At 52.9% G+C, this 25878-nt stretch overlaps 1 protein-coding gene and 1 gene segment (V, D, J or C); one reads left to right on the plus strand and one right to left on the minus strand.

Moving 5' to 3' along the window:
- Positions 1–25878, minus strand: part of LOC142027958 (immunoglobulin gamma-1 heavy chain-like) — a 108775-nt gene that overhangs the window by 18302 nt on the left and 64595 nt on the right. The gene's annotated exons all lie outside the window — the stretch shown is intronic.
- LOC142027949 (Ig mu chain C region secreted form-like) lies at positions 2834–6412 on the plus strand. The segment is given in 4 exon segments: positions 2834–3239; positions 3650–3982; positions 4763–5080; positions 5802–6412. Coding segments are annotated over 4 exon segments (1443 nt in total).

Consider the following 25878-nt stretch of genomic DNA (forward strand, 5'->3'; position numbering starts at 1 on the left):
AAGCTCAGCTCTGAGCTGTGATAGCAATACCCAGCTTTGATATTACCTGGAAAAGCTCAGCTCTAAGCCATGCTTGCAATGCTCAGCTTTCATATTATACAGCAAAGCTCAGCGCAGCGCTGTCCTAGCAATACCCAGCTTCGATATTACCTAGAAAAGCTCAGCTATGAGCTGTCCTAGGAAAGCTCAGCTTCGATATTATCTAGGAAAGCTCAGCTCAAAGCTGTGCTAGTAACGCAGAGCATCAGTATTACCTAGGAAAGCCCAGCTCAGAGCTGTCCTAGCAATGTTCAGCTCTGATATTATCCAGCAAAGCTCAGCTCTGAGCTTTCCTAGCAATGCTCAGCTTTGATATTATCAAGGAAAGCTCAGAGCAGAGCTCTCCTAGCAATACTCAGCTCGATATTACCTAGAAAAGCTCAGCTCAGAGCTGTGCTAGCAATGCTCAGCTTCAATATTACCTAGGAAAGCCCAGCTTAGAGCTGTGCTAGCGATGCTCAGCTACAATATTACCCAGCAGAGCTCAGCTCTGAGCTGTCCTAGCAATGCCTAGCTTTGAAATTACCTAGGAAAGCTCAGCTCTGAGCTGTGCTAGTAATGCTGAGCATCAGTATCACCCAGCAAAGCTCAGCTCAGAGCTCTCCTAGCAATGCTCAGCTCCAGTATTCTCAGCAAAGCTCAGCTCTGAGCTGTGATAGCAATACCCAGCTTCGATATTACCTGGAAAAGCTCAGCTCTGAGCCGTGCTCGCAATGCTCAGCTGTGATATTATCTAGGAAAGCTCAGCGCAGCGCTGTCCTAGCAATACTGAGCTTCAGCACTATCTAGGAAAGCCCAGCTCACTGAGCCGTGCTAGCAGTGCTCAGCTTCAATATTACCTCCGAAAAGCCCAGCTTACAGCTGTGCAAACCTGGCTCACTCTCAAGGTTTTCTAGGAAAGCTGCCTTTGAGCCGAGCTCATCTTCCAGCTGTGCTTGCCATCTGCAGCTTCAGTATGATCTAGAAAAGCTCAGCTCGGAGCTGTGCAAGCCACGCTTAACATTGAGCTGTGCCGGCCACGCTTGGGCTTGAGCTTTTCTAGGAAAGCCAGGTTTTAACCATGCAAGCTCTGCTCAGCTGCAAGCTGTGTTAGCGATACTCAGCTTCAGTGTTATCTAGAAAAGCCCAGCTTAGAGCTATGCTAGCGATGCTCAGCTTTGGTATTATCTAGAAAAGCTTGGCTTAGAGCCGTGCTAGCTCAGCTTTGATATTACCTGGAAAAGCTCAGCTCTGATATTACCTGGAAAAGCTCAGCTCAGAGCTGTGCTATCGATGGCCGGCTTCAATATTACCTAGAAAAGCTCAGCCTAGAGCTGTTCGATCAATGCTAAGCCTTGATCTTCTGTGGGGAAGGCCAGCTTCGAGCTGCGCAAGCCGTGCTCGGTGTTGAGCTCGTCTAGAAAAGCTCAGCTTCGAGCTGTTCAAGCGGTTCTGGGCTTCAAGCTTTTCAAGAAAAAGCTCTGCTTTGAGCTTATCTGGGAAAGCCCAGCTTCAAGCTGCTCTTGCAAAGCTCAGCTTCAAGCCCTGCAAACGATGCTCAAGCTCAAGCTTGTCTAGGAAAGCCCAGCTTTGAGCTACGCAAGCCAAGCTCAGCCTTCATCTTCTCTAGAAAAGCCCTAGAGTTGTTCAAGCCATGCTTGGCTTCAAGCTTGTCTAGGAAAGCCCAGCTTTGAGTTGTGCAAGACAAGCTCAGCCTTAATCCTCTCTAGAAAAGCCCTAGAGCCGTGCAAGCCACGCTTGGCTTCAAGCTTGTCTAGGAAAGCCCAGCTTTGAGTTGTTCAAGCTGTGCTTGGCTTCAAGCTTGTCTAGGAAAGCCCAGCTTTGAGTTGTGCAAGAGGTTCTCAACTTTGAGCTCTTCTAGGAAAGCCTAGCTTTGAGCTACGCAAGCAAAGATCAGCCTTAACCTTCTCTAGGAAAGCCCTAGGGTTGTGCAAGCCACGCTTGGCTTCATGCTTGTCTAGGAAAGCCCAGCTTTGAGTTGTGCAATCAAAGCTCAGCCTTAGTCTTCTCCAGAAAAGCCCTAGAGATGTTCAAGCTGTGCTTGGCTTCAAGCTTGTCTAGGAAACTCCAGCTTTGAACTACGCAAGCAAAGCTCAGCCTTAATCTTCTCTAGGAAAGCCCTAGAGCCATGCAAGTCATGCTTGGCTTCAGGTTTGCCTAGGAAAGCCCAGCTTTGAGCTCTGCAAGAGGTCCTCAGCTTTAAGCTCTTCTAGGAAAGCCCAGCTTTGAGCTACGCAAGCCAAGCTCAGCCTTAATCTTCTCCAGGAAAGCCCTAGGGTTATGCAAGCCACGCTTGGCTTCAAGCCTGTCTAGGAAAGCCCAGCTTTAAGCCTTGCTCACGACGCTCAGCCTCTAGTTTTTTCTCTAGGAAAGCCAGGTTTAAGCTGCGCTTAGCCTTAGGCTGCTGCTGGTTGCAACAGCAGCCCTGCACCCTCCCCAGAGACCCCAAAGCGTCTCCCCCAAAAGAAGAGCCCCCCCCCCCAAGCAAAGTTGACCCCAAAAGCAGCGGAGTCGGGACTAAAACCGAGCCTAAGCCCCCTCTTTGCCGAGCCACTCACCGGCGGAGCTGTCATCGCACACCGAAATAGGGGGGCAGAGGGGGGGGGATCCCCACCAAATATGGGCGGGCGACGCCGTGACGTCAGGGGGGGCTGGGGGGAGGAGGGGCTCATTTTTGGGGTGAGAAACCCGTCGAGGAGGAAATTCTCTTGCCCCGGTGAACTTCCCCTTCTGGCGGTGACCTTTCCCCCGGCGCTTTCACATCGTCTTTCGGCGAGACCGCTTCCCCCTCCCCATGACCTTCGGGTCACTGGCTGGTCAAAAAAAAAAAAAGGGGGGGGGGTGTCCATGCCAGACACTGCCCCGCCCACCCCCCCCCAAAAAAAAAATATTGGGATTCTTCTCCTTTGCAGTCAAGGCCCACGGTCCCGTCGTCTACCCGTTGATCCAGTGCAGCGATTGCAAGGACACAGTTAGCTTCGGCTGTTTGGTCACCGACTACTTCCCCCAACCCGCCACCGTCACGTGGATTTCCAGCGTCAAAGGAGACAACGAGACTTTCCCCGTCATCCAGAGCAGCAACAGTTACTACAGCCTCAGCACCCAACTCACCGTCCCGGTGAGCAGCTTGGAAGGCAACATCTTCCAGTGCAAGGTGGACCACAGCGGCACCACAACCACCGTCACCGAGAACATCAATGGTGAGAAAGGCAACGGGGGAGTCACTCTCGGCATTGCACGCCGTCTTGGCCAATTTCTAGATGGGTTGGCATTGCTCTCGGCATTGCACGACGTCTTGGCCAATTTCTAGATGGGTTGGCGTTGCTCTTGGTGTTGCACGCCGTCTTGGCCAATTGCTAGATGGGTTGGCGTTGCTCTTGGCATTGCATGACGTCTTGGCCAATTCCTAGATGGGTTGGCATTGCTCTTGGCATTGCATGACGTCTTGGCCAATTCCTAGATGGGTTGACGTTGCTCTTGGCATTGCACGACATCTTGGCAGATGCCGAGATGGGTTGGCGTTGTTCCTGGCCTTGTGTGATGTCTTGGCCAACTCCTAGATGGGTTGGCATTGCTCCCAGCCTTGTGTGATATCTCGGTCAACTCCTAGGTGATGGAATATGTCGCAAGCCCCTGCCGCCGGTGATAAAGCTTCTGAGCGACCCAAATCAGAGCGACCCTCAGAAGAGTGTCCTACTCATGTGCCTCATCGAGGGGCCCAAGGCTTCCAGCAGCGAGGTGCAGTGGCTGATGAACCATGAAGTGATGCATGTGACTCAGGAGGACTACAGCTGTGACAGTTGCTCCTCAGACAAGCCCACATTTACGAGCAAAGTCAACGTCAGCCGGCAGAGCTGGGACCTGGGGGCTGAGTTCTCTTGCCGAGTGACCCACCCGTCGCTGAAAGAACCCGCCGTCCTCAACATCAGCACCTTCTGCTTAGGTGAGGTCGAGGAAGCCGTGGTTTCCTGGAGGTCATGGATGGTTGGGAGTTAAGAGTGGGTTGGTTGGCTCCAGAGAGGGCGAAGACGGTCGGGTGGTTGGTCGGTTGGGACGCGCGGACACGGACGGGTGGTTGGTTGACTGGGAGGATGGTTGGTTGATAGAAAACCTGCGGGTTGATTGGTTGGAGAATGTAGAGATGGTGATATGGGAGGAAGGGAGGGATGGCGGGCAGGTGGGTGAAGTCTATGGAGATGGAAGGGTTGATGGACCCAACAGATGGATGGATGGTGGAGATGGATGGATGGTGGAGATGGATGGATGGTTGGATGGATGGTCGGATGGATAGGTGCCGATCCAAACACACCATCAGCTCAACCCTCCCACGAAGCCGCACGATGACGTTGGAGAAGAAGGGTCCAACACTGCAATGGTGGTGGGGAGGTGAAGGTGGCTTTTGGAGCTAAAATAGTAGACGGAAATTGTTGACGAAATGGATGGTTGGGGCTGAAAAACATTAGGAAAAAATCACACGGTAGAAATTTCCTTGGGAATCACCCCAATTTGCTGCAAGGTTCTATTTTTTTGGGGGGGGTGGCGAGAGGACAGGGGGTTGAAAATTTCTCCTGCCAATTGGACGAGCGTTTGGGGGGGCACCAAAGCTTTACGCCCCTCCCTGGGGGAGGCAGGTCGGGGCGCCCTGTCGAATTTGGCATCCGCCGAGCCCCAAGATCTACCCACTCAACGCCGCTCCCTCCCCCCCTCCCCCAACCCCAACTAGATACCCCACGGAAGGTGGAGGTCACCATCCTCCCCCCATCCTTGGAGGACCTCTACCTCAGCCAGAACGCCAGCATCACCTGCGTGGCCACCAACCTGAAGTCTTACGAAGACGTAAAGTTCTCCTGGAGCCGAAGCCAGGGCAGCGCCTTGGATGTGACCTCGGGGCCGGCAGAGAAGCTGGAGAACGGTCTCTACCGCCTCACCAGCACCCTGAAGATCTGCGCCGATGAGTGGAACTCCGGGGAGAAGTTTACCTGCTCCGTCAAAATCCCCGAGATCCAAGAACCCATCGTCAGGTCTATTAAGAAAGACATAGGTAGGAGCCCGCCCCTTCTCTCCCGCCCCACGTCCCGCCCTCTGAGTCCCGGCGTGGGAGGTGATGGGCTTCTTTCCAACATGGTGTCCACCGAGAAGCTCGGTGAAAAGGGTTTCAGCAAGGGAAGAGCAGTTTTGGGCAAGTCGAAGCAGCTGGCTGGAAAAGTCGAGTCTACTGGGCTAGTCTACTGGGAGAGTCTACTGGAAGAGGCTAGCCAACTGGAAGGGTCTAGCTGGAGAGCCTGGGGCTACTGGGAGAGTCAACTGGGCCAGCCTGCTGGAAGGGTCTAGTCTACTGGAAGGAACTTGACCACTGGAAGGGTCTTGTCCGCTGGAGAAGTCTACTGGGAGGGTCTACTGGAAGAGGCTAGTCTACTGGAAGGGTCTAGTTGGAGAGCCTGGGGCTACTGGGAGAGTCAGCTGGGCCGACCTGCTGGAAGGGTCTAGTCTACTGGAAGGAACTTGTCCACTGGAAGGGTCTTGTCGGCTGGAGAACTCTACTGGGAGGGTCTACTGGAAGAGGTTGGTCTACTGGAAGGGTCTAGCCTACTGGGAGAGCCAACTTAAGCTAGTCTGCAGGAAAAGGCCAGTCTACTGGAAGGGTCTAGCCCACTGGAAAGGTCTAGCTCACTGGGAGGGCCAGCCTACTGGAGGAAGTCAGGCCACCGGGCGAGCTCTGTCCCTCCCACCGCCCTTGACCTTCTCTTGCGCCCACCCCGCAGACGTCTCCGTGAAGCCGCCCTCTGTCTACGTCTTCCCCCCACCGGCTGAGGAGTTGGCCCGTCAGGAAACGGCCACCTTGACCTGCCTGGCCTTGGGTTTCCGCCCCCGTGACATCTTGGTGACCTGGACCCAAGAGGATCGTCCCGTGTCCCCCGACAGCTTCTCCATCTTTGGGCCTCAGAAAGAAGGAGACACCTACACGCTCTACAGCAAGTTGAGCGTGCCGGCCGCCGACTGGCAACGGGGCGACTCTTTTGCCTGCGTGGTCGGCCACGACGGCATCCCCCTGCATTTCGTGCAGAAGACCATGGACAAGGCCATCGGTAAACCCGCCTCCGTCAACGTTTCGGTGGTCCTCGCCGACGCCGACGTCACCTGCTACTGAGCTTGGTGGAGGCGGGGAGGGGGCGGGGTGGGGAGGGGAGCCGCGTGGGGCTGTAATTCCGCATCCGAATAAAAACCAACCCAAAAAAAAAAAAAAAAAAAAAAATCCAACCTGTATCGTGACGCAACGTGGCAACGCTGGTCTCGGTTGGGGTTGTCTTCGTCCGGCGCGTGCGTTCCCCCCGCTCCCAGCCCTTCAAAAAAAAAAAACCAGACCAAACCTCCCCCGCCGGCTTAATCGTAATTAGGGTTGGGTCAAATGATGTTGGCGGAGGGGGTGGGAGATGCTGGGAAGTCTTCCTGGCTCCGTTGAGTGATGGTCAGAGTTGGCTTCACCGGGGAAGGTCAAGGTTGGGAGGTGGGGTGGGGGGGGAACCCACCCAGCCGCTCTCGGATTGGACAACCTGGTGGGACAAGGAGACATCTCCTTGCAAACCACACCCTTCCTTCTGCGTCTTCGCCTCCGGAAGAGGGAAATTCCCCCCAAATAGGGGTTTTTCACCCTAATAATCAACCGAACTTACCCAACGAGGAGGTTCAAAGGGAAGGGGCGTGTTTTCCCACCGATTCGGGCATTTTTCTGGTGGTGTTTAGAGCAGGTTTGGGTGAAAAAATGGGTGGGAAAAGGACTTTTTGTTGCATGTGGCCCCTTGGCTTGTAGGAGATTTTTGGACAAGGATTGGGTAGAAAATAGGTGGAAATGGGTTTTTTTTGCTGCATGCATCAAAAATCCTTGTGGTTGTTTTGCTTGAGGCAGGTTTTGGATGAGGACTAGGGTGGAAAATGGGTGAAAATGGGGTTTTTGCTGCATGCACCAAAAAAACCCCTGCACCCTTTTTGCTTTGCAGCAGGAATTTGGACGAAGATTGGGTAGAAAATGGGGGAAAACGGGTAAAAACTGTGGGGTTTTTGCTGCATGCACCCAAAATCCTCATGCCCCCTCTGCTCACAGCAAGGTTTTGCACAAGGATTGGTTAGAAAATGGGTGGGAAAATGGGTAAAAAGGGGGTTTTTTTGCTGCATGCACCAAAAATCCTCATGTTCCTTTTGCTCGCTGCAGTGTTTTGCACAAGAATTGGGTAGAAATGGGTGGAAAATGCATAAAAATTGGTTTTTTTCTGCATGCACCAAAAATCCTCATGCCCCCTTTGCTCACAGTAAGGTTTTACACAAAGATTGGGTAGAAAATGGGTGGAAATGGGTAAAAACGGGTTTTTTTTGCCGCGTGCACCAAAAATCCTCATGGTCCTTTTGCTCGCTGCAGTGTTTTGCACAAGGATTGGGTAGAAAATGGGTGGAAACCGGCAGAAAATGGGGTTTTTTTGCTGCATGCACCAAAAATCCTCATGGTCCTTTTGCTTGACACTGGATTTTGCACAAGGATTGGGTGGAAAATGTCTAAAAACATTTTTTTTGCTGGATGCACCAAAAATCCTCATGCCCCCTTTGCTCGCCACAGTGTTTTGCACAAGCATTGGGTAGAAAATGGGTGGAAAATGACAGAAAACGGGATTTTTTTGCTGCATGCACCAAAAATCCTCATGGTGCTTTTGCCTGACACTGGATTTTGCTCAAGAATTGGGTGGGAAATGGCTAAAAATGTTTTTTTTTTGCAGCATGTGCCAAAAATCCTCATGCCCCCTCGCTCGCTGCAGGGTTTTGCACAAGGATTGCGTCGAAAATGGGTGGAAAACAGGAAAAAATGGGGTTTTTTTGCTGCATGCACCAAAAATCGTTATGCCCCCTTTGCTCACTGCAATGTTTTGCACAGAAAATGGGTGGAAAATGGCAAGAAGTGGGATTTTTTGCTGCACGCACCAAAAATCCTCATGGTCCTTTTGCTCACCGCAGGGTTTTGCACAAGAATTAGGTGGAAAATGGCAGAAAACAGGATGTTTTGCTGCATGTACCAAAAATCCTCATGCCCCCTTTGCTCGCTGCAGGGTTTTGCACAAGAATTGGGTAGAAAATGGGTGGAAAATGGCAGAAAATGGGATTTTTTGCTGCATGCACCAAAAATCCTCGTGCCCCCTTTGCTCACGCGTTGGGTTTTCGGTGACGGGTCATGAAGGGGGTCTCCACCGCCCACCCCCACCACTGAAGTCCAACTCTCGCCCCCCCCCCCCAGATTGCATCATGGTGACGGTGGGCGAGGAGACGCACCCCGAGGTGGAGGAAGACACCACCGACCTCTGGACGGCCGTGACCTTCATCGTCCTCTTCCTCCTCAGCCTCTGTTACAGCACTGGCGTCACCCTCTTCAAGGTAACCGTGTGCCCCAGCGACTTGCTGATGAGTAATTAAGGCAGATTAATTAAGTCTTGGTGTCTCCCCCCAGGTCCTGTGACAGCCACAGATGGGAGAAGACTCTCGTCCTTGGGTTGTCCCCTCTCTTTCCCCCACGGCCGAGCGCTGCCCGGCGTTGTTTTGTGGCTTTTTTGAAGATTCGAGGAATAAAATGAACTTCAGCCCATTTCCATCGGCTGGAAAAAAACCCATTTTCCAATGAAATCAGCTCATTTTCATTGGGGCATCGCACTCCAATCCCCATCAAGCTGCAAAAATCCCATTTTTCCAATGAAATCAGCCCATTTTTGTTGGGGCATCGCACCCCAATCCCCATCAAGTTACAAAAAACCCCATTTTCTCCTGAAATCAGCCCATTTTGTGTTGGTGCATCACCCTGATTCCCATCAAACTACAACCCCCTCCCCCCCATTTTTGCCAGAAATGAGCCCGTTTTGCGTTGGTGCATCACCCCTAAATTCCCATCAAGCTTCAAAAAACCCAATTTATCCCCATTTTTGCCCCCCAATCCTTCACCTCCACACAGTGACTACGTGCCAGAGGACCCAAAATTTCACCGTTTACCCCAGTCACCCCCAAAAATTCTGTTTACTGTAAAAACTCGTTTCATTTCTCCTCTCTCTTTTCAGTTAGGGGTTTTTTGGGGGCGAGCTGAGTCATTTTTGGAGCAGATGCCGGTTAAAATAAGAGGGGGACGGGCGCCGCTTCCCTCCAACATCGTGCCCAAGCTCGACCGCGAACATCTGGATCTGGGGGGGGGGGAACCAGATGTGTCCTGTTTACCGAAGCCACCTTTCTCCATCTGAGTCATCACCGGGAGAGGAAAAAACATGGGCAGGGTAAAAATAGAACTATGAGCCAACCCCTAAATAGTTGTTTTCCGCCCCAAAATGCCCCGCTCCTTTCCCGTGAGAAAAAAAATGAGGTGGAAATGAGGAAAAATGGTGTTTTGTTGGAGATTTGCCCCCCCCGCCACATGGAGATGAGGAATTTGTTAATAAAGTTGGGTGTTGAGATCTTTTTTGGAGTTTTTCTCACCGTTTTGTTGTTCTCCGGCGCTTCTTGCGCCGTCTCCCTTGCTGTGGGTGAAGGTGACAGTGGCGGGTGGAAGGAGAAGGGGTTTGGGGGTCGTTATTTCAACCTGGGGGGGGAAAAAGGGGGTCACGAGGGGGGTGAGGGAAGGGGGGTTGATGGGGATGGGGTGCTCTGGGGGCAGTGGGGGAAGCCAACACAACCCAACCCAACCCGTGGCCAGGCAACCCAACCTGTGGCCGGGCAACCCAAACCAAGGCCGGGCAAGGCAACCCAAGGCCAGGCAACCCAACCCAAGGTTGGGCAAGGCAATGCATGACCGGGCAAGGCAACCCAAGGCCAGGAAAGGCAACTAAAGACTGGGCAAGGCAACCAAAGACCGGGCAACCCAACCCAAGGCCGGGCAACGCAGCCCAAAGCCAGGCAAGGCAACCCAAGGTTGGGCAAGGCAACCCATGGCCGGGCAACCCAACCCACGGCCAGGCAACCCAACCGCCGGTTACCTAGATGAAGATGGCGAAGCCACTGTAGAAGATCAGGAGGAGGAAGGGCACCAGGAAGGCGGAGATGGTGGTCCAGGCGCTACCGTCCTCCTCCAGCTCGAGGTCATCGCCTTCGCCCAATAAGCCGCGAGGCACAAAATGCAGCCTGGCGCAATCCCAGGGGTCTGCGGGAACGGGGCAGAGGTGGGACGGTCACAACAGGCCACCGTAATTAGCTGCCCTTTAACGAACCCGCTGCTCGTTTGCAGCCTTACCGGCGTAGGCGTCAACGGTCTTCTCCACGATCTTGCCGGTGGAGATGTGGGCGGCCAAGCAGCCGTAGGAGGTGCCCCCCAACCCACTCGCCCCACGGCACGTCCAAGGCGATGACAAGGGAGCACCGTTGGGCTTTGTGGACGCAACCGGGCGCTTCGTCAGCCGGCCCTTCGTTAGCGCCCCGCCGCCACCGCACTGTGATCTCCGGCGGGTAGAAGTCCTTCACGAGGCCGAAGAGGGTGACATCACGGCCGGCGCGAGCTTCGGCGGGTGACAACGGCAGGACGTGGATGCTCGGTGGCTTCAAGGGACCTGTGGGACTGAGCGCCGCCGGTCGCGCAGGGGACCTTCCATCGGTCATCCCATGGCACGGCGTTGCAAATCTCGCCGTGGCGGTGCCAGGCTCGCCTGCATGGTTGCAAGACTCACCGCCACCATTCCAAGGCTCACCATGGTGTTGCAAGGTCACCCAACCCCGTTGCAGGTGGCAACACAACCCATCGGAGATGCCAAGCCATGGAGGACAAGAGCGGCACCCCAAAACACCGTCAAGAAGGGTTTGGTTGCTCCCCGCAAGAAGAAATCAGGTGGTTGATGGATTCGGCAAGGAGATGGCCAACCCATTGGAGATGCCAACCCAAGCAGGACAAGAGCAGCACCCCAAAACACCATCAAGAAGGGTTTGGTTGCTCCCCGCAAGAAGAAATAAGGTGGTTGATGGATTTGGCAAGGAGATGGCCAACCCATTGGAGATGCTCAACCCGTTGGAGATGCCAACCCATGTCCCAACTGTCCCGGCTGATCTCCAATCAATTTTACCGACCATCTGCCCCCTCGGCGGTGGGGTGCCGTGTCACCTTGCCGGCCAAGACACCTTGGTGTGGTCAGACTCGGAGCTCCAGAGGACGTAGAGGATCTCCAACTCCATCTCACACCGCGGTTCCACCAGGTAGACCCACGGCGGTCGCAAAGGGAAGTGGGATGGGTGCCACCATGATGCCACCCATCATCACCACGTCAAACATGTGTCCTCCCGCCCAAACCATCTCCTGCCATCCTTGGGGAACATCTTGGAGACCGCCAAGATGGCTGCTGGCCACGTAGAGGTTGTTTTTGGTCTTCTGCGCGGTGGCAAGTGTCACGGTGCCGGTGGTGACGTCATCGAGGGAGAAGTTGGTCACCAAACAGGTCAAGACGGTGCTGCCGGCGCTTGCCGGGCACCAAGGAGCCGTGGGGGTCGACGGTGGGAGCCGCCGCGTGATCTGGTGGGGAAGGGGAGGTGACGGTGGGCGAGGGCAGCCCCCCCCAAAACCGACTCGTGGGGCATGTGCCCCATTGCGACCCCCCCAAAAACGACTTGTAGGAGGACGTGCCCCATTGCGACCCCCTCCAAAACAACTCCTAGGAGTATGCGCCCATCGCGACCCCCCCCCAAATCAACTTCTAGGAGCATGCGCCCCACTGCGACCCCCCAAAAAACAACTCGTAGGAGGACGCGCCCCATTGCGACCCCCCCCAAAACAACTCCTGGGACCACGTGACCCACTGTGGTCCCCCCAAAACCGACTCCTAGGAGCACGTACCCCATTGCGACCCCCCAAAACCGACTCGTAGGAGGACGTGCCCCATTGTGACCCCCCAAAACAGCTCCTAGAAGCACGTGCCCCATTGCGACCCCCCAAAACCGACTCATATGAGGACGTGCCCCATTGAGACCCCCCCCCAACCAACTCCTAGGAGCACACACCCCATTGCGACCCCCCAAAACAACTCCTAGGAGCACGCGACCCATTGCGACCCCCCCAAAACAACTCCTAGGAGCACGCGACCCATTGCGACCCCCCAAAACCGACTCGTAGGAGGACGTGCCCCATTGCGACCCCCCCAAAACCAACTCCTGGGACCACGTGACCCACTGTGGTCCCCCCAAAACCGACTCGTAGGAGGACGTGCCCCATTGAGACCCCCCCCCAACCAACTCCTAGGAGCACACACCCCATTGCGACCCCCCAAAACAACTCCTAGGAGCACGCGACCCATTGCGACCCCCCCAAAACAACTCCTAGGAGCACGCGACCCATTGCGACCCCCCAAAACCGACTCGTAGGAGGACGTGCCCCATTGCGACCCCCCCAAAACCAACTCCTGGGACCACGTGACCCACTGTGGTCCCCCCAAAACCGACTCGTAGGAGGACGTGCCCCATTGAGACCCCCCCCCAACCAACTCCTAGGAGCACACACCCCATTGCGACCCCCCAAAACAACTCCTAGGAGCACGCGACCCATTGCGACCCCCCCAAAACAACTCCTAGGAGGACGTGCCCCATTGCGACCCCCCAAAACCGACTCGTAGGAGGACGTGCCCCATTGCGACCCCCCCAAAAACAACTCCTAGGAGCACACATCCCATTGTGACCCCCCCCCAAAACCGACTCGTAGGAGGACGTGCCCCATTGCGACCCCCCCCCCAATCAACTCCTAGGAGTATGCGCTCCATTGTGACACCCCCAAAAACAACTCCTAGGAGCACGTGCCCCATTGTGACCCCCCCAAAACAACTCCTAGGAGCACGTACCCCATTGCGACCCCCAAAAAACCCAACTCCTAGGAGTACACACCCCATTGCGACCCCCCAAAACCAACTCCTAGGAGCACGTGCCCCACTGCTACCCCCCAAAACCCACTTGTAGGAGCATGTACCCCATTGTGACCCCCCAAAACCGACTCGTAGGAGGACGTGCCCCATTGCGACCCCCCCAAAACAACTCCTGGGAGCACATGACCCACTGCAGCCCCCCCAAAATCGACTTGTAGGAGGACGTGCCCCATTGAGACCCCCCCCAAAATAGGTCCCCATCATGACCCCCCCACCCCTAAATATTTCCTGCCCCTACCTAGCCCCCCCCCCAAAAGTGGGTGCTGGGGTTGAACCCTTCTAGGGCTGCAAAATGGGGATTCCCCCTCTTGAATTGTGTAATCCCGGAGAAAATCACATGGAAAATTAGGGAAAATTGGAAAAATTTATTTTCAGGATGGAGAATATTTACAAGGGGGAGAGGGGAATACAAGTGGGGTCGGAGAATCCCGAAAAATTCCAGCAATATCCGGCGACGGAGGGGATGAGGCGGTGGTTTCGGGAGGAGAAATGCCTCGGGAGCTGGATTATTTCACCTGGAATGGGGGAAAAAAGGGGAATTAATGAGTTATTTGGGTAATTAGGGGTGATGGGATGTGGCAAGGTGGATCTGAGCAAAAAAGTCCTGTTAAGAGACAGGATTGATGGAAAAAATTCCAGGAATGGGGAGGAAAAAAAGAGGTTTGGTAAGGATGGGGGAAATAAAGGGATTTTAGTGAAAAAGAGGGGGAGGAATTAGGGGTTTTAGCAAAAATGGGGGGGGGGGAATAGGGACTTTTGGAAGGATGGGGGGGAAATAGGGATTTTTGCAAGGATTGGGGAATAAATAGGGTTTTTTCCAAGGATAGGGGGAAAATAGGGATTTTTATGTAACTGGGGGAGAGAAAAATAGGTTTTTTGCAAGGATGAGGAAAAAAATAGGAATTTTAGAGAAGATGGGGGAAAATGGGGTTTTATTGCAAGGATGGGGAAAAAATAGTGGTTTTTCACAAGGATGGGGAAAAATAGGGATATTTTGCAAGGATATGGGAGAAAAAAGGATTTTTTTGGCAAGGATGGGGAAAAATAGGGACTTTTGGAGGATGGGGGAAAACATGGATTTTTTTTAAGGAAGGGGAGAAAAATAGGGATTTTAGTGAAATTAGTTGGAACAAATAGGGATTTTTGCAAAGATGGGGAAAAATTAGGGATTTTTTGGCAAGGATGGGGAAAAATGGGGCTATTTTGCAAGGATAGGGGGAAAAATAGGGATTTTTTGGCAAGAATGGCAGGAGACAGGGATTTTGGCAAGAATGGGGGGGAAAGGGGGATTTTTTTGAAAGTACGGGGGCAAAGGGGGTTTTTTTTTGTGAAGATGGGGAAAATAGGGAGTCTTTGCAAGAATTAAGAAAAAGTAGGTATATTTTGCAAAGATGGGGGAAATGGGGATTTTTGCAAGGATAAAGGGGGAAAAGGGATTATTTTGGCAAGAATGGGGGAAAAAATTGGGTATTTTCCAAAAATGGAGGAGAAAATAGGGATTTTTGCAAGGATGTGGGAAAGGGCTTTTTTTTAGCAAAGATGGGGGGAAAATAGGGAATTTTTTGCAAGGATGGGGGGAAAACAGGAATTTTTGAATGATGGGGGAAAATGGATTTTGGCAAGAATGGGGGGGAAAGGGATCTCTGGAAGTATGGGAGGAAAAAGGGATTATTTTGCGAAGATGGGGGAAAAATAAGGAGTTTTTGCAAGAATTAGGGAAATATAGGGATATTTTGCAAAGATAGGGGAAAAGGGGATTTTTTTCAAGGATGAGGGTGGTAAAGGGATTTTTTTTGGCAAGGATAGGGGAAAAATTCAGGTATTTTGCAAAAATGGAGGAAAAACAGGGATTTTTGCAAGGATGAAGGAAAAAGGGGGATTTTTTTGGAAAGGACAGCAAAAAAAAAATAGGGATTTTTGAAGGATGGGGAGAATAGGGGGGTTTTGGAAGGAAGGGGAGAAAAACAGGGATTTTAGTTAAATGGGTTAGAATAAATAGGGTTTTTTGCAAGGATAGGGAAAAATTAGGGATTTTTTGGCGAGGATGGGGAAAAATAGGGATATTTTGCAAGGATATCGGGAAAAATAGGGATTTTTTTGGCAAGGATTGGGGAAAGGGGATTTTTGGGAGTATGGCGGGGAAGGGGATTTTTTTTGTGATGATGGGGAAAAAGGGGGAATTTTTGAAAGATGGGAAGAAAGGGGTATTTTGCAAAGATGGAGAAAAAATAGGGATTTTTGCAAGGATGAAGGGAAAAGGGGCAATTTTTTGTGAGGGTAGGGGGAAAAAATAGGGATTTCCTGCAAGGATGGGGGGAAAAGTAGGGATTTTTTGCAAGGATGGGGGAAAATAGGTATTTTCTGCAAGGATGGGGTGGAAAAATGGGGATTTTTGGCAAGGATGGGGGGAAAGGGGATTTTTGGAGATATGGGGGAAAGTTTTTTTTTGTGAAGATGGGGAAAAGTAGGGATTTTTGCAAGGCTTTGGGAAAAATAGGGATTTTCTATGAGGATGGGGGAAAAAATAGGGATTTTTGCAAGGATGGGACAAAAGGTAGGGATTATTTGCAAGGATTTGGGGAAAAAGAGGGATTTTTTGAAAGAATGGGGGGAATGTAGGGATTTTTTGCAAGGATTTGGGGAAAATAGGGATTTTTGGCAAGGATGGGGGGAAACAGGGATTTTGGCAAGGATGGGAGGAAAGGGGATTTTTGGAAGTATGGGGGGAAAAAGTTTTTTTTGTGAAGATAGGGAAAAAAATAGGGATATTTTGCAAGGATGAGGGAAAAGGGGGATTTTTTTGGCAGGGTTGGGGGGAAATGGGGAATTTTTACAAGGATGGGGAAAAGTAGGGATTTTTTGCAAGGCTTTGGGGGAAAATAGGGATTTTCTGTGAGGATGGGGGAAATATTAGGGATTTTTGCAAGGATGGGATTAAAGGTAGGGATTATTTGCAAGGCTTTGGGGAAAATAAGGATTTTTTTTGAAAGAATGGGGGGAATGTAGGGATTTTTTGCAAGTATTTGGGGAAAATAGGGATTTTCTGCAAGGATGGGGACAAATAGGGAATTTTTGCAAGGATGGGAGGAAAAGTAGGGATTATTTGCAAGGATGAGGGAAAAAGGGGGGATTTTTTGGCAAGGATGGGGGAAAATAGGGATTTTCTGCAAGGATAGGGTGGAAAATCAGGATTTTTGGCAAGGATGGGGGAAACAGAGGTTTTGGCAAGGATGGGGACAAAGGGGACTTTTGGAAGTATGGGGGGAAAAGGGAATTTTTTTTTTGTGAAGATGGGTGGAAAAAGGGAGATAATTTGCAAAGACGGAGAAAAAATAGGGATTTTTGCAAGGATGAGGGAAAAGGGATTTTTTTGGCAAGGATGGGAGAAATAGGGATTTTTTGGCAGGGTTGGGGGGAAAATGGGGAGTTTTTACAAGGATGGGGGAAAGTAGGGCTATTTTGCAAGGCTTTGGGGAAAATAGGGATCTTCTGCAAGGATGGGGTGGAAAAATAGGGATTTTTTTCAAGGCTTTGAGGAAAAGTAGGGACTTTTTGCAAGGCTTTGGGGAAAATAAGGGTTTTTAGCAAGGATGGGGGAAAAAGGGATTTTCTGCAAGGATGGGGGGAAAAGTAGGGATTTTTTGCAAGGCTTTGGGGAAAAATAAGGATTTTCTGCAAGGATAGTGTGGAGAAATAGGGATTTTTTTGCATGTATGGGGGAAATAGGGATTTTTTTGCAAGGATGGGAGGAAAAGTAGGGATTATTTGCAAGGCTTTGGGGAAAAAATAGGGATTTTTTTGCAAGTATAGCATGGAAAAAATTAGTATTTGTCAAAAAGGGGGGAAAAATCTAGGATTTGGGAGAAGGCTGGATGGTACCTTGATCAAGGTGACCGTGGCGCTGTAGAAGAGGCTGAGGATGAAGAGGACAATGAAGGTCGAGGCCGTCGCCCAGAGGTTGTTGAGGTCGTCCTCCTCCGCTTCCGTGAAGCCGTCGAGGAAGGCTTTTTGGGGGGGACACACACAAGAGGAGGGGGTTAGCACCATCACCCAACCCAGGGGAGCACCCTTGGGTGCAGCACCCGGGGGTGCAAAGGGAGAGGAGGGGGGACACCCCATTTTGGGTTGATTTGGGGGGATTTTGGCTACGCACAAAGCCGGGAAGAGTTTTTGGGGTGCGGAGGGAACCAGGGGAGGGGGGAGCACTGCATTCGGGGGCCGGGGGCTGTTTAGCAAGCAAGGGGGGGGGGGTCAGGGTGCATGCACCCCAAAATCTGGGGTGTGTACCCCCAAATCCAGGGGTTACACCTCAAAATCTGGGGTGTACCCCCCAAAATCCAGGGGTTACACCCCAAAATCTGGGGTACACCCCCAAAATCCTGTGGTTATACCCCAAAATTGGGGGTGCACCCCTCCCAAAATCCAGGCTGCGTGCCCCCCCCAAAAGCAGAGGGTGACCCCCATTGCACGCAGCAGCCTCCCACCCAATTTCTCAGCCTCGTCCCCTAAATCGCCACTTTTAGACCCAAAATGGTGGCAGACACACCTACGCAGGGTGGATTTCCCCTTCCCACCCACCCCCCCCAAAAAAAGGGGGAGGGTGAGCGCCTGCATTGCAAATTTTGCAGGATTTTTTTGGGGGGGGGGGGGAAGGGATGCAGCAGCTGCAGCTTCTTGCAAAGGGTGTAAGGGGATGGTGCAAATGATGGTGCAAGAGGTTGCAGCAAGAGGATGGTGCAAATGATGGTGCAAGAGGGTGGTGCATGCAAGAGGATGGTGCAAATGATGGTGCAAGAGGGTGGCGCATGCAAGAGGAGGATGCAAGTGGTGGCGCAAGAGGGCGGTGCATAGAAGAGGAGGGTGCAAATGATGGTGCAAGAGGTTGCAGCAAGAGGAGGGCGCAAATGGTGGTGAAAGAGGGTGGCGCATGCAAGAGGACGGTGCAAGAGGACGGTGCACGGCGATGCAGCAAGAGGACGGCGCGGCAAAGGCTGCTGCAGCCGATGGCGCAGGGGATGCTGCAAGAGGTTGCGGCAAATGGCGGCGCAGCCGGCCGGAGCGGGAGGAGGCTGCAAAGGAGGGTGCGGCAAGAAGATGCGGCAGGAGGAGGGTACGGCAGGATGCAAGAGGCGGACGCTTGCAAGAGGTTGCAGCAAGAGGGTGCAGCAAGAAGATGCAGCAAGAGGCGGATGTTTGCAAGAGGAGGGTGCTTGCAAGATGATGTTGCAGCAGGACGCAAGAGGCGGACGCTTGCAAGAGGTTGCAGCAAGAGGATGCAGCAAGAAGCGGATGCTTGCAAGAGGACGATGTTTGCAAGATGTTGCTGCGGCAGCATGCAAGAGGGAAACACTTGCAAGAGGAGGATGCTTGCAAGAAGAGGATGCTTGCACGAGGAGGACGCTTGCAAGATGCTGCTGCAGCAGGATGCAAGAGGCGAACGCTTGCAAGAGGATGCAGCAAGGGGGTGCAGCGAGAAGATGCAGCAAGTGGCAGAAGTTTGTAAGAGGAGGGTGCTTGCAAGATGCTGCAGCAGCATGCAAGAGGGGAACACTTGCAAGAGGAGGGTGCTTGCAAGAAGAGGACGCTTGCAAGATGCTGCAGCAGGATGCAAGAGGTGGACGCTTGCAGAAGGTTGCAGCAAGAGGATGCAGCAAAGGGATGCAGCAAGAAGCGGACGCTTGCAAGAGGAGGACGCTTGCAAGATGCTGCTGCAGCAGCATGCAAGAGGGGAACACTTGCAAGAAGAGGGTGCTTGCAAAAGGTTGCGGAAAGGGGATGCAGCAAGAAGCGGACGCTTGCAAGGGGATGCAGCAAGAGGATGCAAGAGGGGGTTGCTTGCACAAGGAGGATGCTTGCACGAGGAGGATGCTTGCACGAGGAGGATGCTTGCAAGAAGAGAATGCTTGCACGAGGAGAATGCTTGCAAGAAGAGGATGCTTGCACGAGGAGGATGCTTGCACGAGGAGGATGCTTGCAAGAAGAGGACGCTTGCAAAAGGAGGATTCTTGCACAAAGATGATGCTTGCACGAGGAGGATGCTTGCAAGAGGATGCAGCAGCAGGATGCAAGAGGTAGAGGCTGCAACACCGCCGAGGAGCCAAGCCCCAAAACAAGCCACCCTGCCCCCTCACATCCCTTTTCCCCTTAAAAAAAACAACCCCAAGACCCCCCCAGAATTGTTGCGACCCGGCCCGGGAATGCAGTGCCGAAACTCTCCCCCCCCACAGACACCAATCCCAACGCAAAGATCGGGCGCGGTGGCGCATCTTTTCCATAAAAACTCGATTTTTATTGCTTTTTTGTGTGTGGTTTTGGGGGTTGTTTGGGGTTTTTTTGGAAGGGGGAGGACTTTCCAAATGACATCAGAGGGGTGGGGGGGTGGGGAATTTAGTAGCAGGCGCTGGCGGCGTCGGAGAGCACCAGGGATACGTTGACAGAGGTGGGTTTACCCGAAGCTTTATCCACCGATTTCTGCGCCACCTGCAGAGGGATTTGCTCATGACCGACCAAGCAAGTGAAGATGTTGCCGGCTCGCCAATCCTCGCCGCTGACCGTCAAGGAACTGTAGGTGAAGTAAGAGACGGCCGGTTGCGATTCGGCGACGGGCGGCATGGTGATGTAATCGCCGGTGGGTAAAGGTTCGCCGTTGCGGAGCCAACGGACGAAAAGATCCGGAGGGTTGAAGCCTTTCACCAAGCAAGTGATGGTGGCGGATTCCTGCATGGTGAGTTGTTCGGACGGAGGGGAGAAGACGTAGATGGAGGGGGCTTTGGCGTTGCGGCCTGCGAAGAGAAGGGGGGAAGAGAGGGGCGGTTGGCAAAGCGGCGGTGCGATCGTGAAAGAGGGTGATTGCAGCCCTGTTGCCCTCGATTTTGCAAATAAACGGGGCAATTGCATCGTGCTTCCCTTGATTTTGCAAATAAATGAGGGGATTGCATCTCCTTGCCCTTGATTTTGCAAATAAACGGGGTGATTGCATTGTGCTTCCCTTGATTTTGCAAATAAATGAGGGGATTGCATCTCTTTCCCTTGATTTTGCAAATAATCAGGGCTATTGCAACTCCTTGCCCTCGATTTTGCAAATAAACAGGGTGATTGCATCCTTCTTCCCTTGTTTTTTTGCAAATAAATGAGGGGATTGCAACTCCTTGCCCTCGATTTTGCAAATAAATGGGGCAATTGCATCATGCTTCCCTTGATTTTGCAAATAAATGAGGGGATTGCATCTCCTTGCCTTCAATTTTGCAAATAATCAGGGTGATTGCAACTCCTTGCCCTCGATTTTGCAAATAAAAGGGGCAATTGCATCCTTCTTCCCTTGATTTCACAAATAATTGAGGGGATTGCATCTCCTTGCCCTCAATTTTGCAAATAAACGGGGCGATTGCATCGTGCTTCCCTTGTTTTTTTGCAAATAAATGAGGGGATTGTATCTCCTTCCCTTGATTTTGCAAATAATTGAGGGGATTGCATCTCCTTGCCCTTGATTTTGCAAATAAAGGGGGCAATTGCATCATGCTTCCCTTGTTCTTTTGCAAATAAATGAGGGGATTGCATCTCCTTGCCCTTGATTTTGCAAATAAAAAGGGCAATTGCATCATGCTTCCCTTGTTTTTGCAAATAAATGAGGGGATTGCATCTCCTTCCCTTGATTTTGCAAATAATCAGGGCGATTGCATCTCCTTGCCTCAGTTTTGCAAATAAAAAGGGCAGTTGCATCCTCCTTCCCTTGATTTTGCAAATAAACGAGGCAATTGCATCTTCTTGCCCTTGATTTTGCAAATAAACGGGGGCGATTTCATCCCTTGGCTTTGCAAAACGAAACGGTGGAATTTGCAAAACTCAACGGCCCGATCACCTTCTCCTCTCCCTGGCTTCGCCCTCCCCTCCCAAAAAAACCCCCCGCCAACGGTGACGCAATCGCTCCTCGCCTTTGCGAAAAGAAACGGCGCTTGCGCCCGTTTCCCCCCGCAAATCGCAATCGCGATGCACCGGCGCCCGTTTTCCCGTTTTTTTTTGCCACGCGCCGACGCTTCTCCCAACCCGACGCCCTCAGACTTACTGGGCGTCTTCTGCAACTTGACTTCGGCGGGGAAGAGGAGCTCGGGGTGGCTGACCTTGCAGGTATAGACCTCGCCTTTATCCCACTCGTCGGCGTAGACGGTGGCTACGCCGTCGACGCCGAAGAACCCGTTGGGTTGCAAGACTTGAGGCAACATCTTGGTGTCCAACTTCCCACCGTTCTCCTTCCACCAAGAGATGACCAACCCTTCCACGCCCGGTAGGTTGGTCACCTTGCACGTCAACTTGGCCACTTTATCCTTGAAGATATCGGCGAAGAGGGGCGGGACAACCTGCACCGTGATCTCTTCGTTGTTGTTGCCGTGGTCATCTGGAAAAGGGCGCGGTTGATCATTTTGGGGGATGGTTGCCCACCTGCCCCCAAAAATACGTCTCCCAACCCTACCGCCGCCGCGGTTGACCTCACTTACAGCCGCATTCCAGAGCTTTGCTGGTGTTCCTCACGTCTTCGTCCACTTGGCAAGTGAAGATGGTGCCGGCGTCCCATTCGGCTTCGGTAACGGTTGCCCAGCTGTTGGTGATGTAAGCCCGTTTGCTGTCGGCCACCGATCCTTCGGTGGTGATTCCGTCTTTTAGCAAAACCCCGTTTTTCAGCCACCGGACGGCGGCGGGCAGCTGCCGGGATCCGCGGATTTGGCAAAGGACGCTGGAATTTCGGTAGGGACCTTCGAAATCCTCGCGGGACGGCGGGTGGATGGTGATGGCGTTGGCGGAGGTCACGGTGTTGGAACCTGGCAGCGGAACGGGGGATGGAGAAGGGGTGAGGGGGTGGAGAATCCCAAAATGGCACCCGGGGGCGCGGTAGGGTGTGCTGGGGAGGGGCACCGGGATGGGGGTGGGATGCAGAGCCGGGATGCCGGGTGAGGATGTAGCTGGAGCGGGATGCAACGGCGGGATGCAGAAGTGCCGGGGGGCAGCTGCAGCACCGGGACACAATGCCGGGTTGCTCCGGGGGAGGATGCAACGCCGGGATGCAGCGCCGGGATGCACCGGGGAGGATGGAATGCCGGGATGCAGCACCGGGATGCACCAGGGAGGGATGCAGCAGCACCGGGATGCTCCAGGGAGGATGCAACACTGGGATGCAGCACCAGGATGCACCGGGGAGGATGGAATGTCGGGATGCTCCGGGGAGGGTGCAACACCGGGATGCAACACCGGAATGCACCAGGGAGGATGGAATGTCGGGATGCTCCGGGGAGGATGCAACACCGGGATGCAACACTGGAATGCACCAGCGATGATGGAATGTTGGGATGCTCCGGGGAGGATGCAACACCGGGATGCAACACCGGGATGCACCAGGGAGGATGGAATGTCGGGATGCTCCAGGGAGGATGCAACACCGGGATGCAAACCCGGGATGCTCGGGGGAGGATGCAACACCAGGATGCAACACCAGGATGCAGCACCGGGATGCTCCGGGGAGGATGCAACACTGGGATGCAGCACCAGGATGCACCGGGGAGGATGGAATGCTGGGATGCTCTGGGGAGGGTGCAACACCGGGATGCTTGGGGAAGGATACAGCAGCACCGGGATGCCACACCGGGATGCTCGGGGAAGGATGCAGCAGCACCGGGATGCTCAGGGGAGGATGCAACACCGGGATGCAACACCGGGATGCTCCAGGGAGGATGCAACACCGGGATGCAGCACTGGGATGCTCAGGGAAGGATGCAGCAGCACCGGGATGCTCCGGGGAGGATGCAACACGGGGATGCAACACCGGGATGCTTGCGGAAGGTTGCAGCAGCACCGGGATGCACCGGAGAAGGACCCAATCCCCCCGCCGAGCCGAGCCGGGACACTCACCGGGATTGGACAGCTCTACGTAGCGGCTTCCCTTGGGATGGTTGGCCCGGCAGTAGAACGGCTGCTGGGTTTTGCCGTCGGCGAAGGGAAGGCTGAGGCGGCTGGAAGCCGTGTAACGGCCATCGGCGAGGACGGAGGGGAAGACGGTGACGCCCTTGGTGACGCTTTGGTTGGCGTAGGTGCTCCAGCCGAAGGTGAGGTCGTCGGGGAGGAAGCCCACCGCGACGCAACCCACCGAGTAGAGGTCTTGGGTGGCGGGCGTCCCGCAGGAAACCAGCGGGAAGAGGCTGGGAGCGCGGGAACCCTCTGCGGGGGGAGGAGGGAGGAAGAAGAGGAGTTAGGGGAGGGGGAGGAAGGGGTGGGGGTTGTGCAAAAAGAGCCGATTTGGGGGCAAAAAGCACCGGCGCAGGGGCAAAAAAAACCCGATTTTGGTGCAAAAATGGCCCGCGCATGAGCAAAATCCATCTCTGCAGGTGCAAAAAGACTGATTTTGGTGGAAAAATTCACCTGTGCATGAGCAAAACCCTGCATTTCTGGGCAAAGAACCCCTATTTCGGTGCAAAATTCACCTCTGCATGTGCAAAAAAATGTATTTTGGTGCAAAAATGGCCTGCGCATGAGCAAAATCCACCTGTGCAGGTGCAAAAAGACCGATTTTGGTGGAAAAATTCACCTGTGCATGAGCAAAACCCTGCATTTCTGGGCAAAGAACCCCTATTTCGGTGCAAAATTCACCTCTGCATGTGCAAAAAAATGTATTTTGGTGCAAAAATGGCCCGCGCATGAGCAAAATCCACCTGTGCAGGTGCAAAAAACCTGATTTTGGTGCAAAAATGGCCCAGGAATGAGCAAAATCTGCCTGTGCATGTGCAAAGAGCCCCTGTTTTGGTGTAAAATTCACCCGTGCATGTGCAAAAAATGTTATTTGGGTGGAAAGATGGCCTGGGCATGAGCAAACCCCCCCCCATTTCTGGGCAAAGAACCCCTATTTCAGTGCAAAATTCACCTGTGCATGTGCAAAAAACCCAATTTTGGTGCAAAAATTCACCTGTGCATGAGCAAAATCCACCTGTGCAGGTGCAAAACCCCCTGATTTTGGTGCAAAAATTCACCTGTGTGTGAGCAAAATGCCCCATTTCAGTGCAAAAAGCCCCTATTTGGGTGCAAAATCTACCTGTGCATGGCCAAAAAGACCCAATTTTAGTGCAAAAATCACCTGTGCATGTGCAAAAAAAACCAATTTTGGTGCAAAAATGGCCTGTGCATGAGCAAAACCTGCCTGTGCATGTGCAAAGAGCCACAATTTTTGTGCAAAAAGCACCTGTGCATGAGCAAAACCCCCCATTTTGGTGCAAAGAGCCCCTATTTTGGTGCAAAAATCACCTGTGCATGTGCAAAAAATGATATTTTGGTGCAAAAATGGCCCGGGCATGAGCAAAACCTGCCTGTGCATGTGCAAAGAGACCCGATTTTGGTGCAAAATTCACCTGTGCATGTCCAAAAAGCCCCAATTTTGGTGCAAAAATCACCTGTGCAGGTGCAAAACCCCTATTTTGGTGGAAAAATTCACCTGTGCATGAGCAAAACCCTGCATTTCTGGGCAAAGAACCCCTATTTTGGTGCAAAAATCACCCGTGCAGGTGCAAAAAAACATATTTTGGTGCAAAAATGGCCAGCGCATGAGCAAAACCTGCCTGTGCATGTGCAAAAAGCCCCAATTTTGGTGCAAAAAGCACCTGTGCAGGTACAAAAAAACCCAATTTTGGTGCAAAATTCACTTGTGCATGAGCAAAACCCCCCATTTTGGTGCAAAGAGCCCCTATTTTGGTGCAAAAATCACCTGTGCAGGTGCAAAAACCCCCAATTTTGCTGCAAAAATGGCCCGCGCATGAGCAAAATCCACCTGTGCAGGTGTAAAAAACCCTATTTTGGTGCAAAAAGACCCCTATTTTGCTGCAAAACCTCCATATTTTGGTGCAAACCCCCCTATTTTAGTGCAAAATCCCCATATTTTGGTGCAAACCCCCCTATTTTAGTGCAAAATCCCCATATTTTGGTGCAAACCCCCCTATTTTAGTGCAAAATCCCCATTTTGGTGCAAAATCCCCATATTTTGGTGCAAAACCCCCCATTTTGGTGAAAGCCCCCATGTCCATGGGAATTCCTCCTATGGCCCCACAGCTGCTCCTACCAGACCAGTACCGGACCAGTACTGGACCAGTACCGGACCAGTACCAGACCAGTACCACACCCCACAGCCACCCCAGAGCCGCTTCTGTAGGACCAGGACCAGGACCGGACCAGTACCAGTACCGGACCCCCCCAGTTGCCCCATACTGGGTTACCACCATTACCCCACAGCCGCTCCTGCAGGACTGGGACCAGTACTGGACCAGTACCAGAACAGTATCGGACCAGTACCAACACCCACAGCTGCCCCAGAGCCACTCCTGCGGGACTGGGACCAGTATCGGACCAGTACCAGCCTCCCTGGACCAGTACATACCAGTACTGGACCAGTACCAGCTGCTCTGTACCAGTACCGGACCAGTACCAGTACTGGACCCCCCAGCTGCACCAGTACATACCAGTACCGGGCCAGTACTGGATGCCCTATACCAGTACATACCAGTACCGGACCAGTACCACCTGCCCCAGACCAGTACCAGTTGCCCCGTAGCAGTATGTACCAGTACCGGACCAGTACTGGACCAGTACCAGTACTGGACCCCCAGCTGCACCATACTGGGCCAGTATTGGCAGCCCACAGCTGCCTCAGAACCACTTTGGCGGGACCAGTACCAGACCAGTACCAACTGGTACCAGTACTGGCACTGCACGGCAACCCCATAGCTTCTTCTATGGGACTGGTACCAGTACCGGACCAGTACCGGCACCCCACAGATGCCCCATAGCTGCTTCTACTGGACCAGTACCAGCTGGAAACCAGTACCGGACCAGTACCGGCACCCCACGGCTGCCCCATAGCTACTGCTACTGGACCAGTACCAGCACTGGACCAGTACCACCACCCCATAGC

The sequence above is a fragment of the Buteo buteo genome, unplaced genomic scaffold (assembly GCF_964188355.1).
Source record: "Buteo buteo unplaced genomic scaffold, bButBut1.hap1.1 HAP1_SCAFFOLD_98, whole genome shotgun sequence".
In the NCBI taxonomy this organism is placed as follows: domain Eukaryota; kingdom Metazoa; phylum Chordata; class Aves; order Accipitriformes; family Accipitridae; genus Buteo; species Buteo buteo.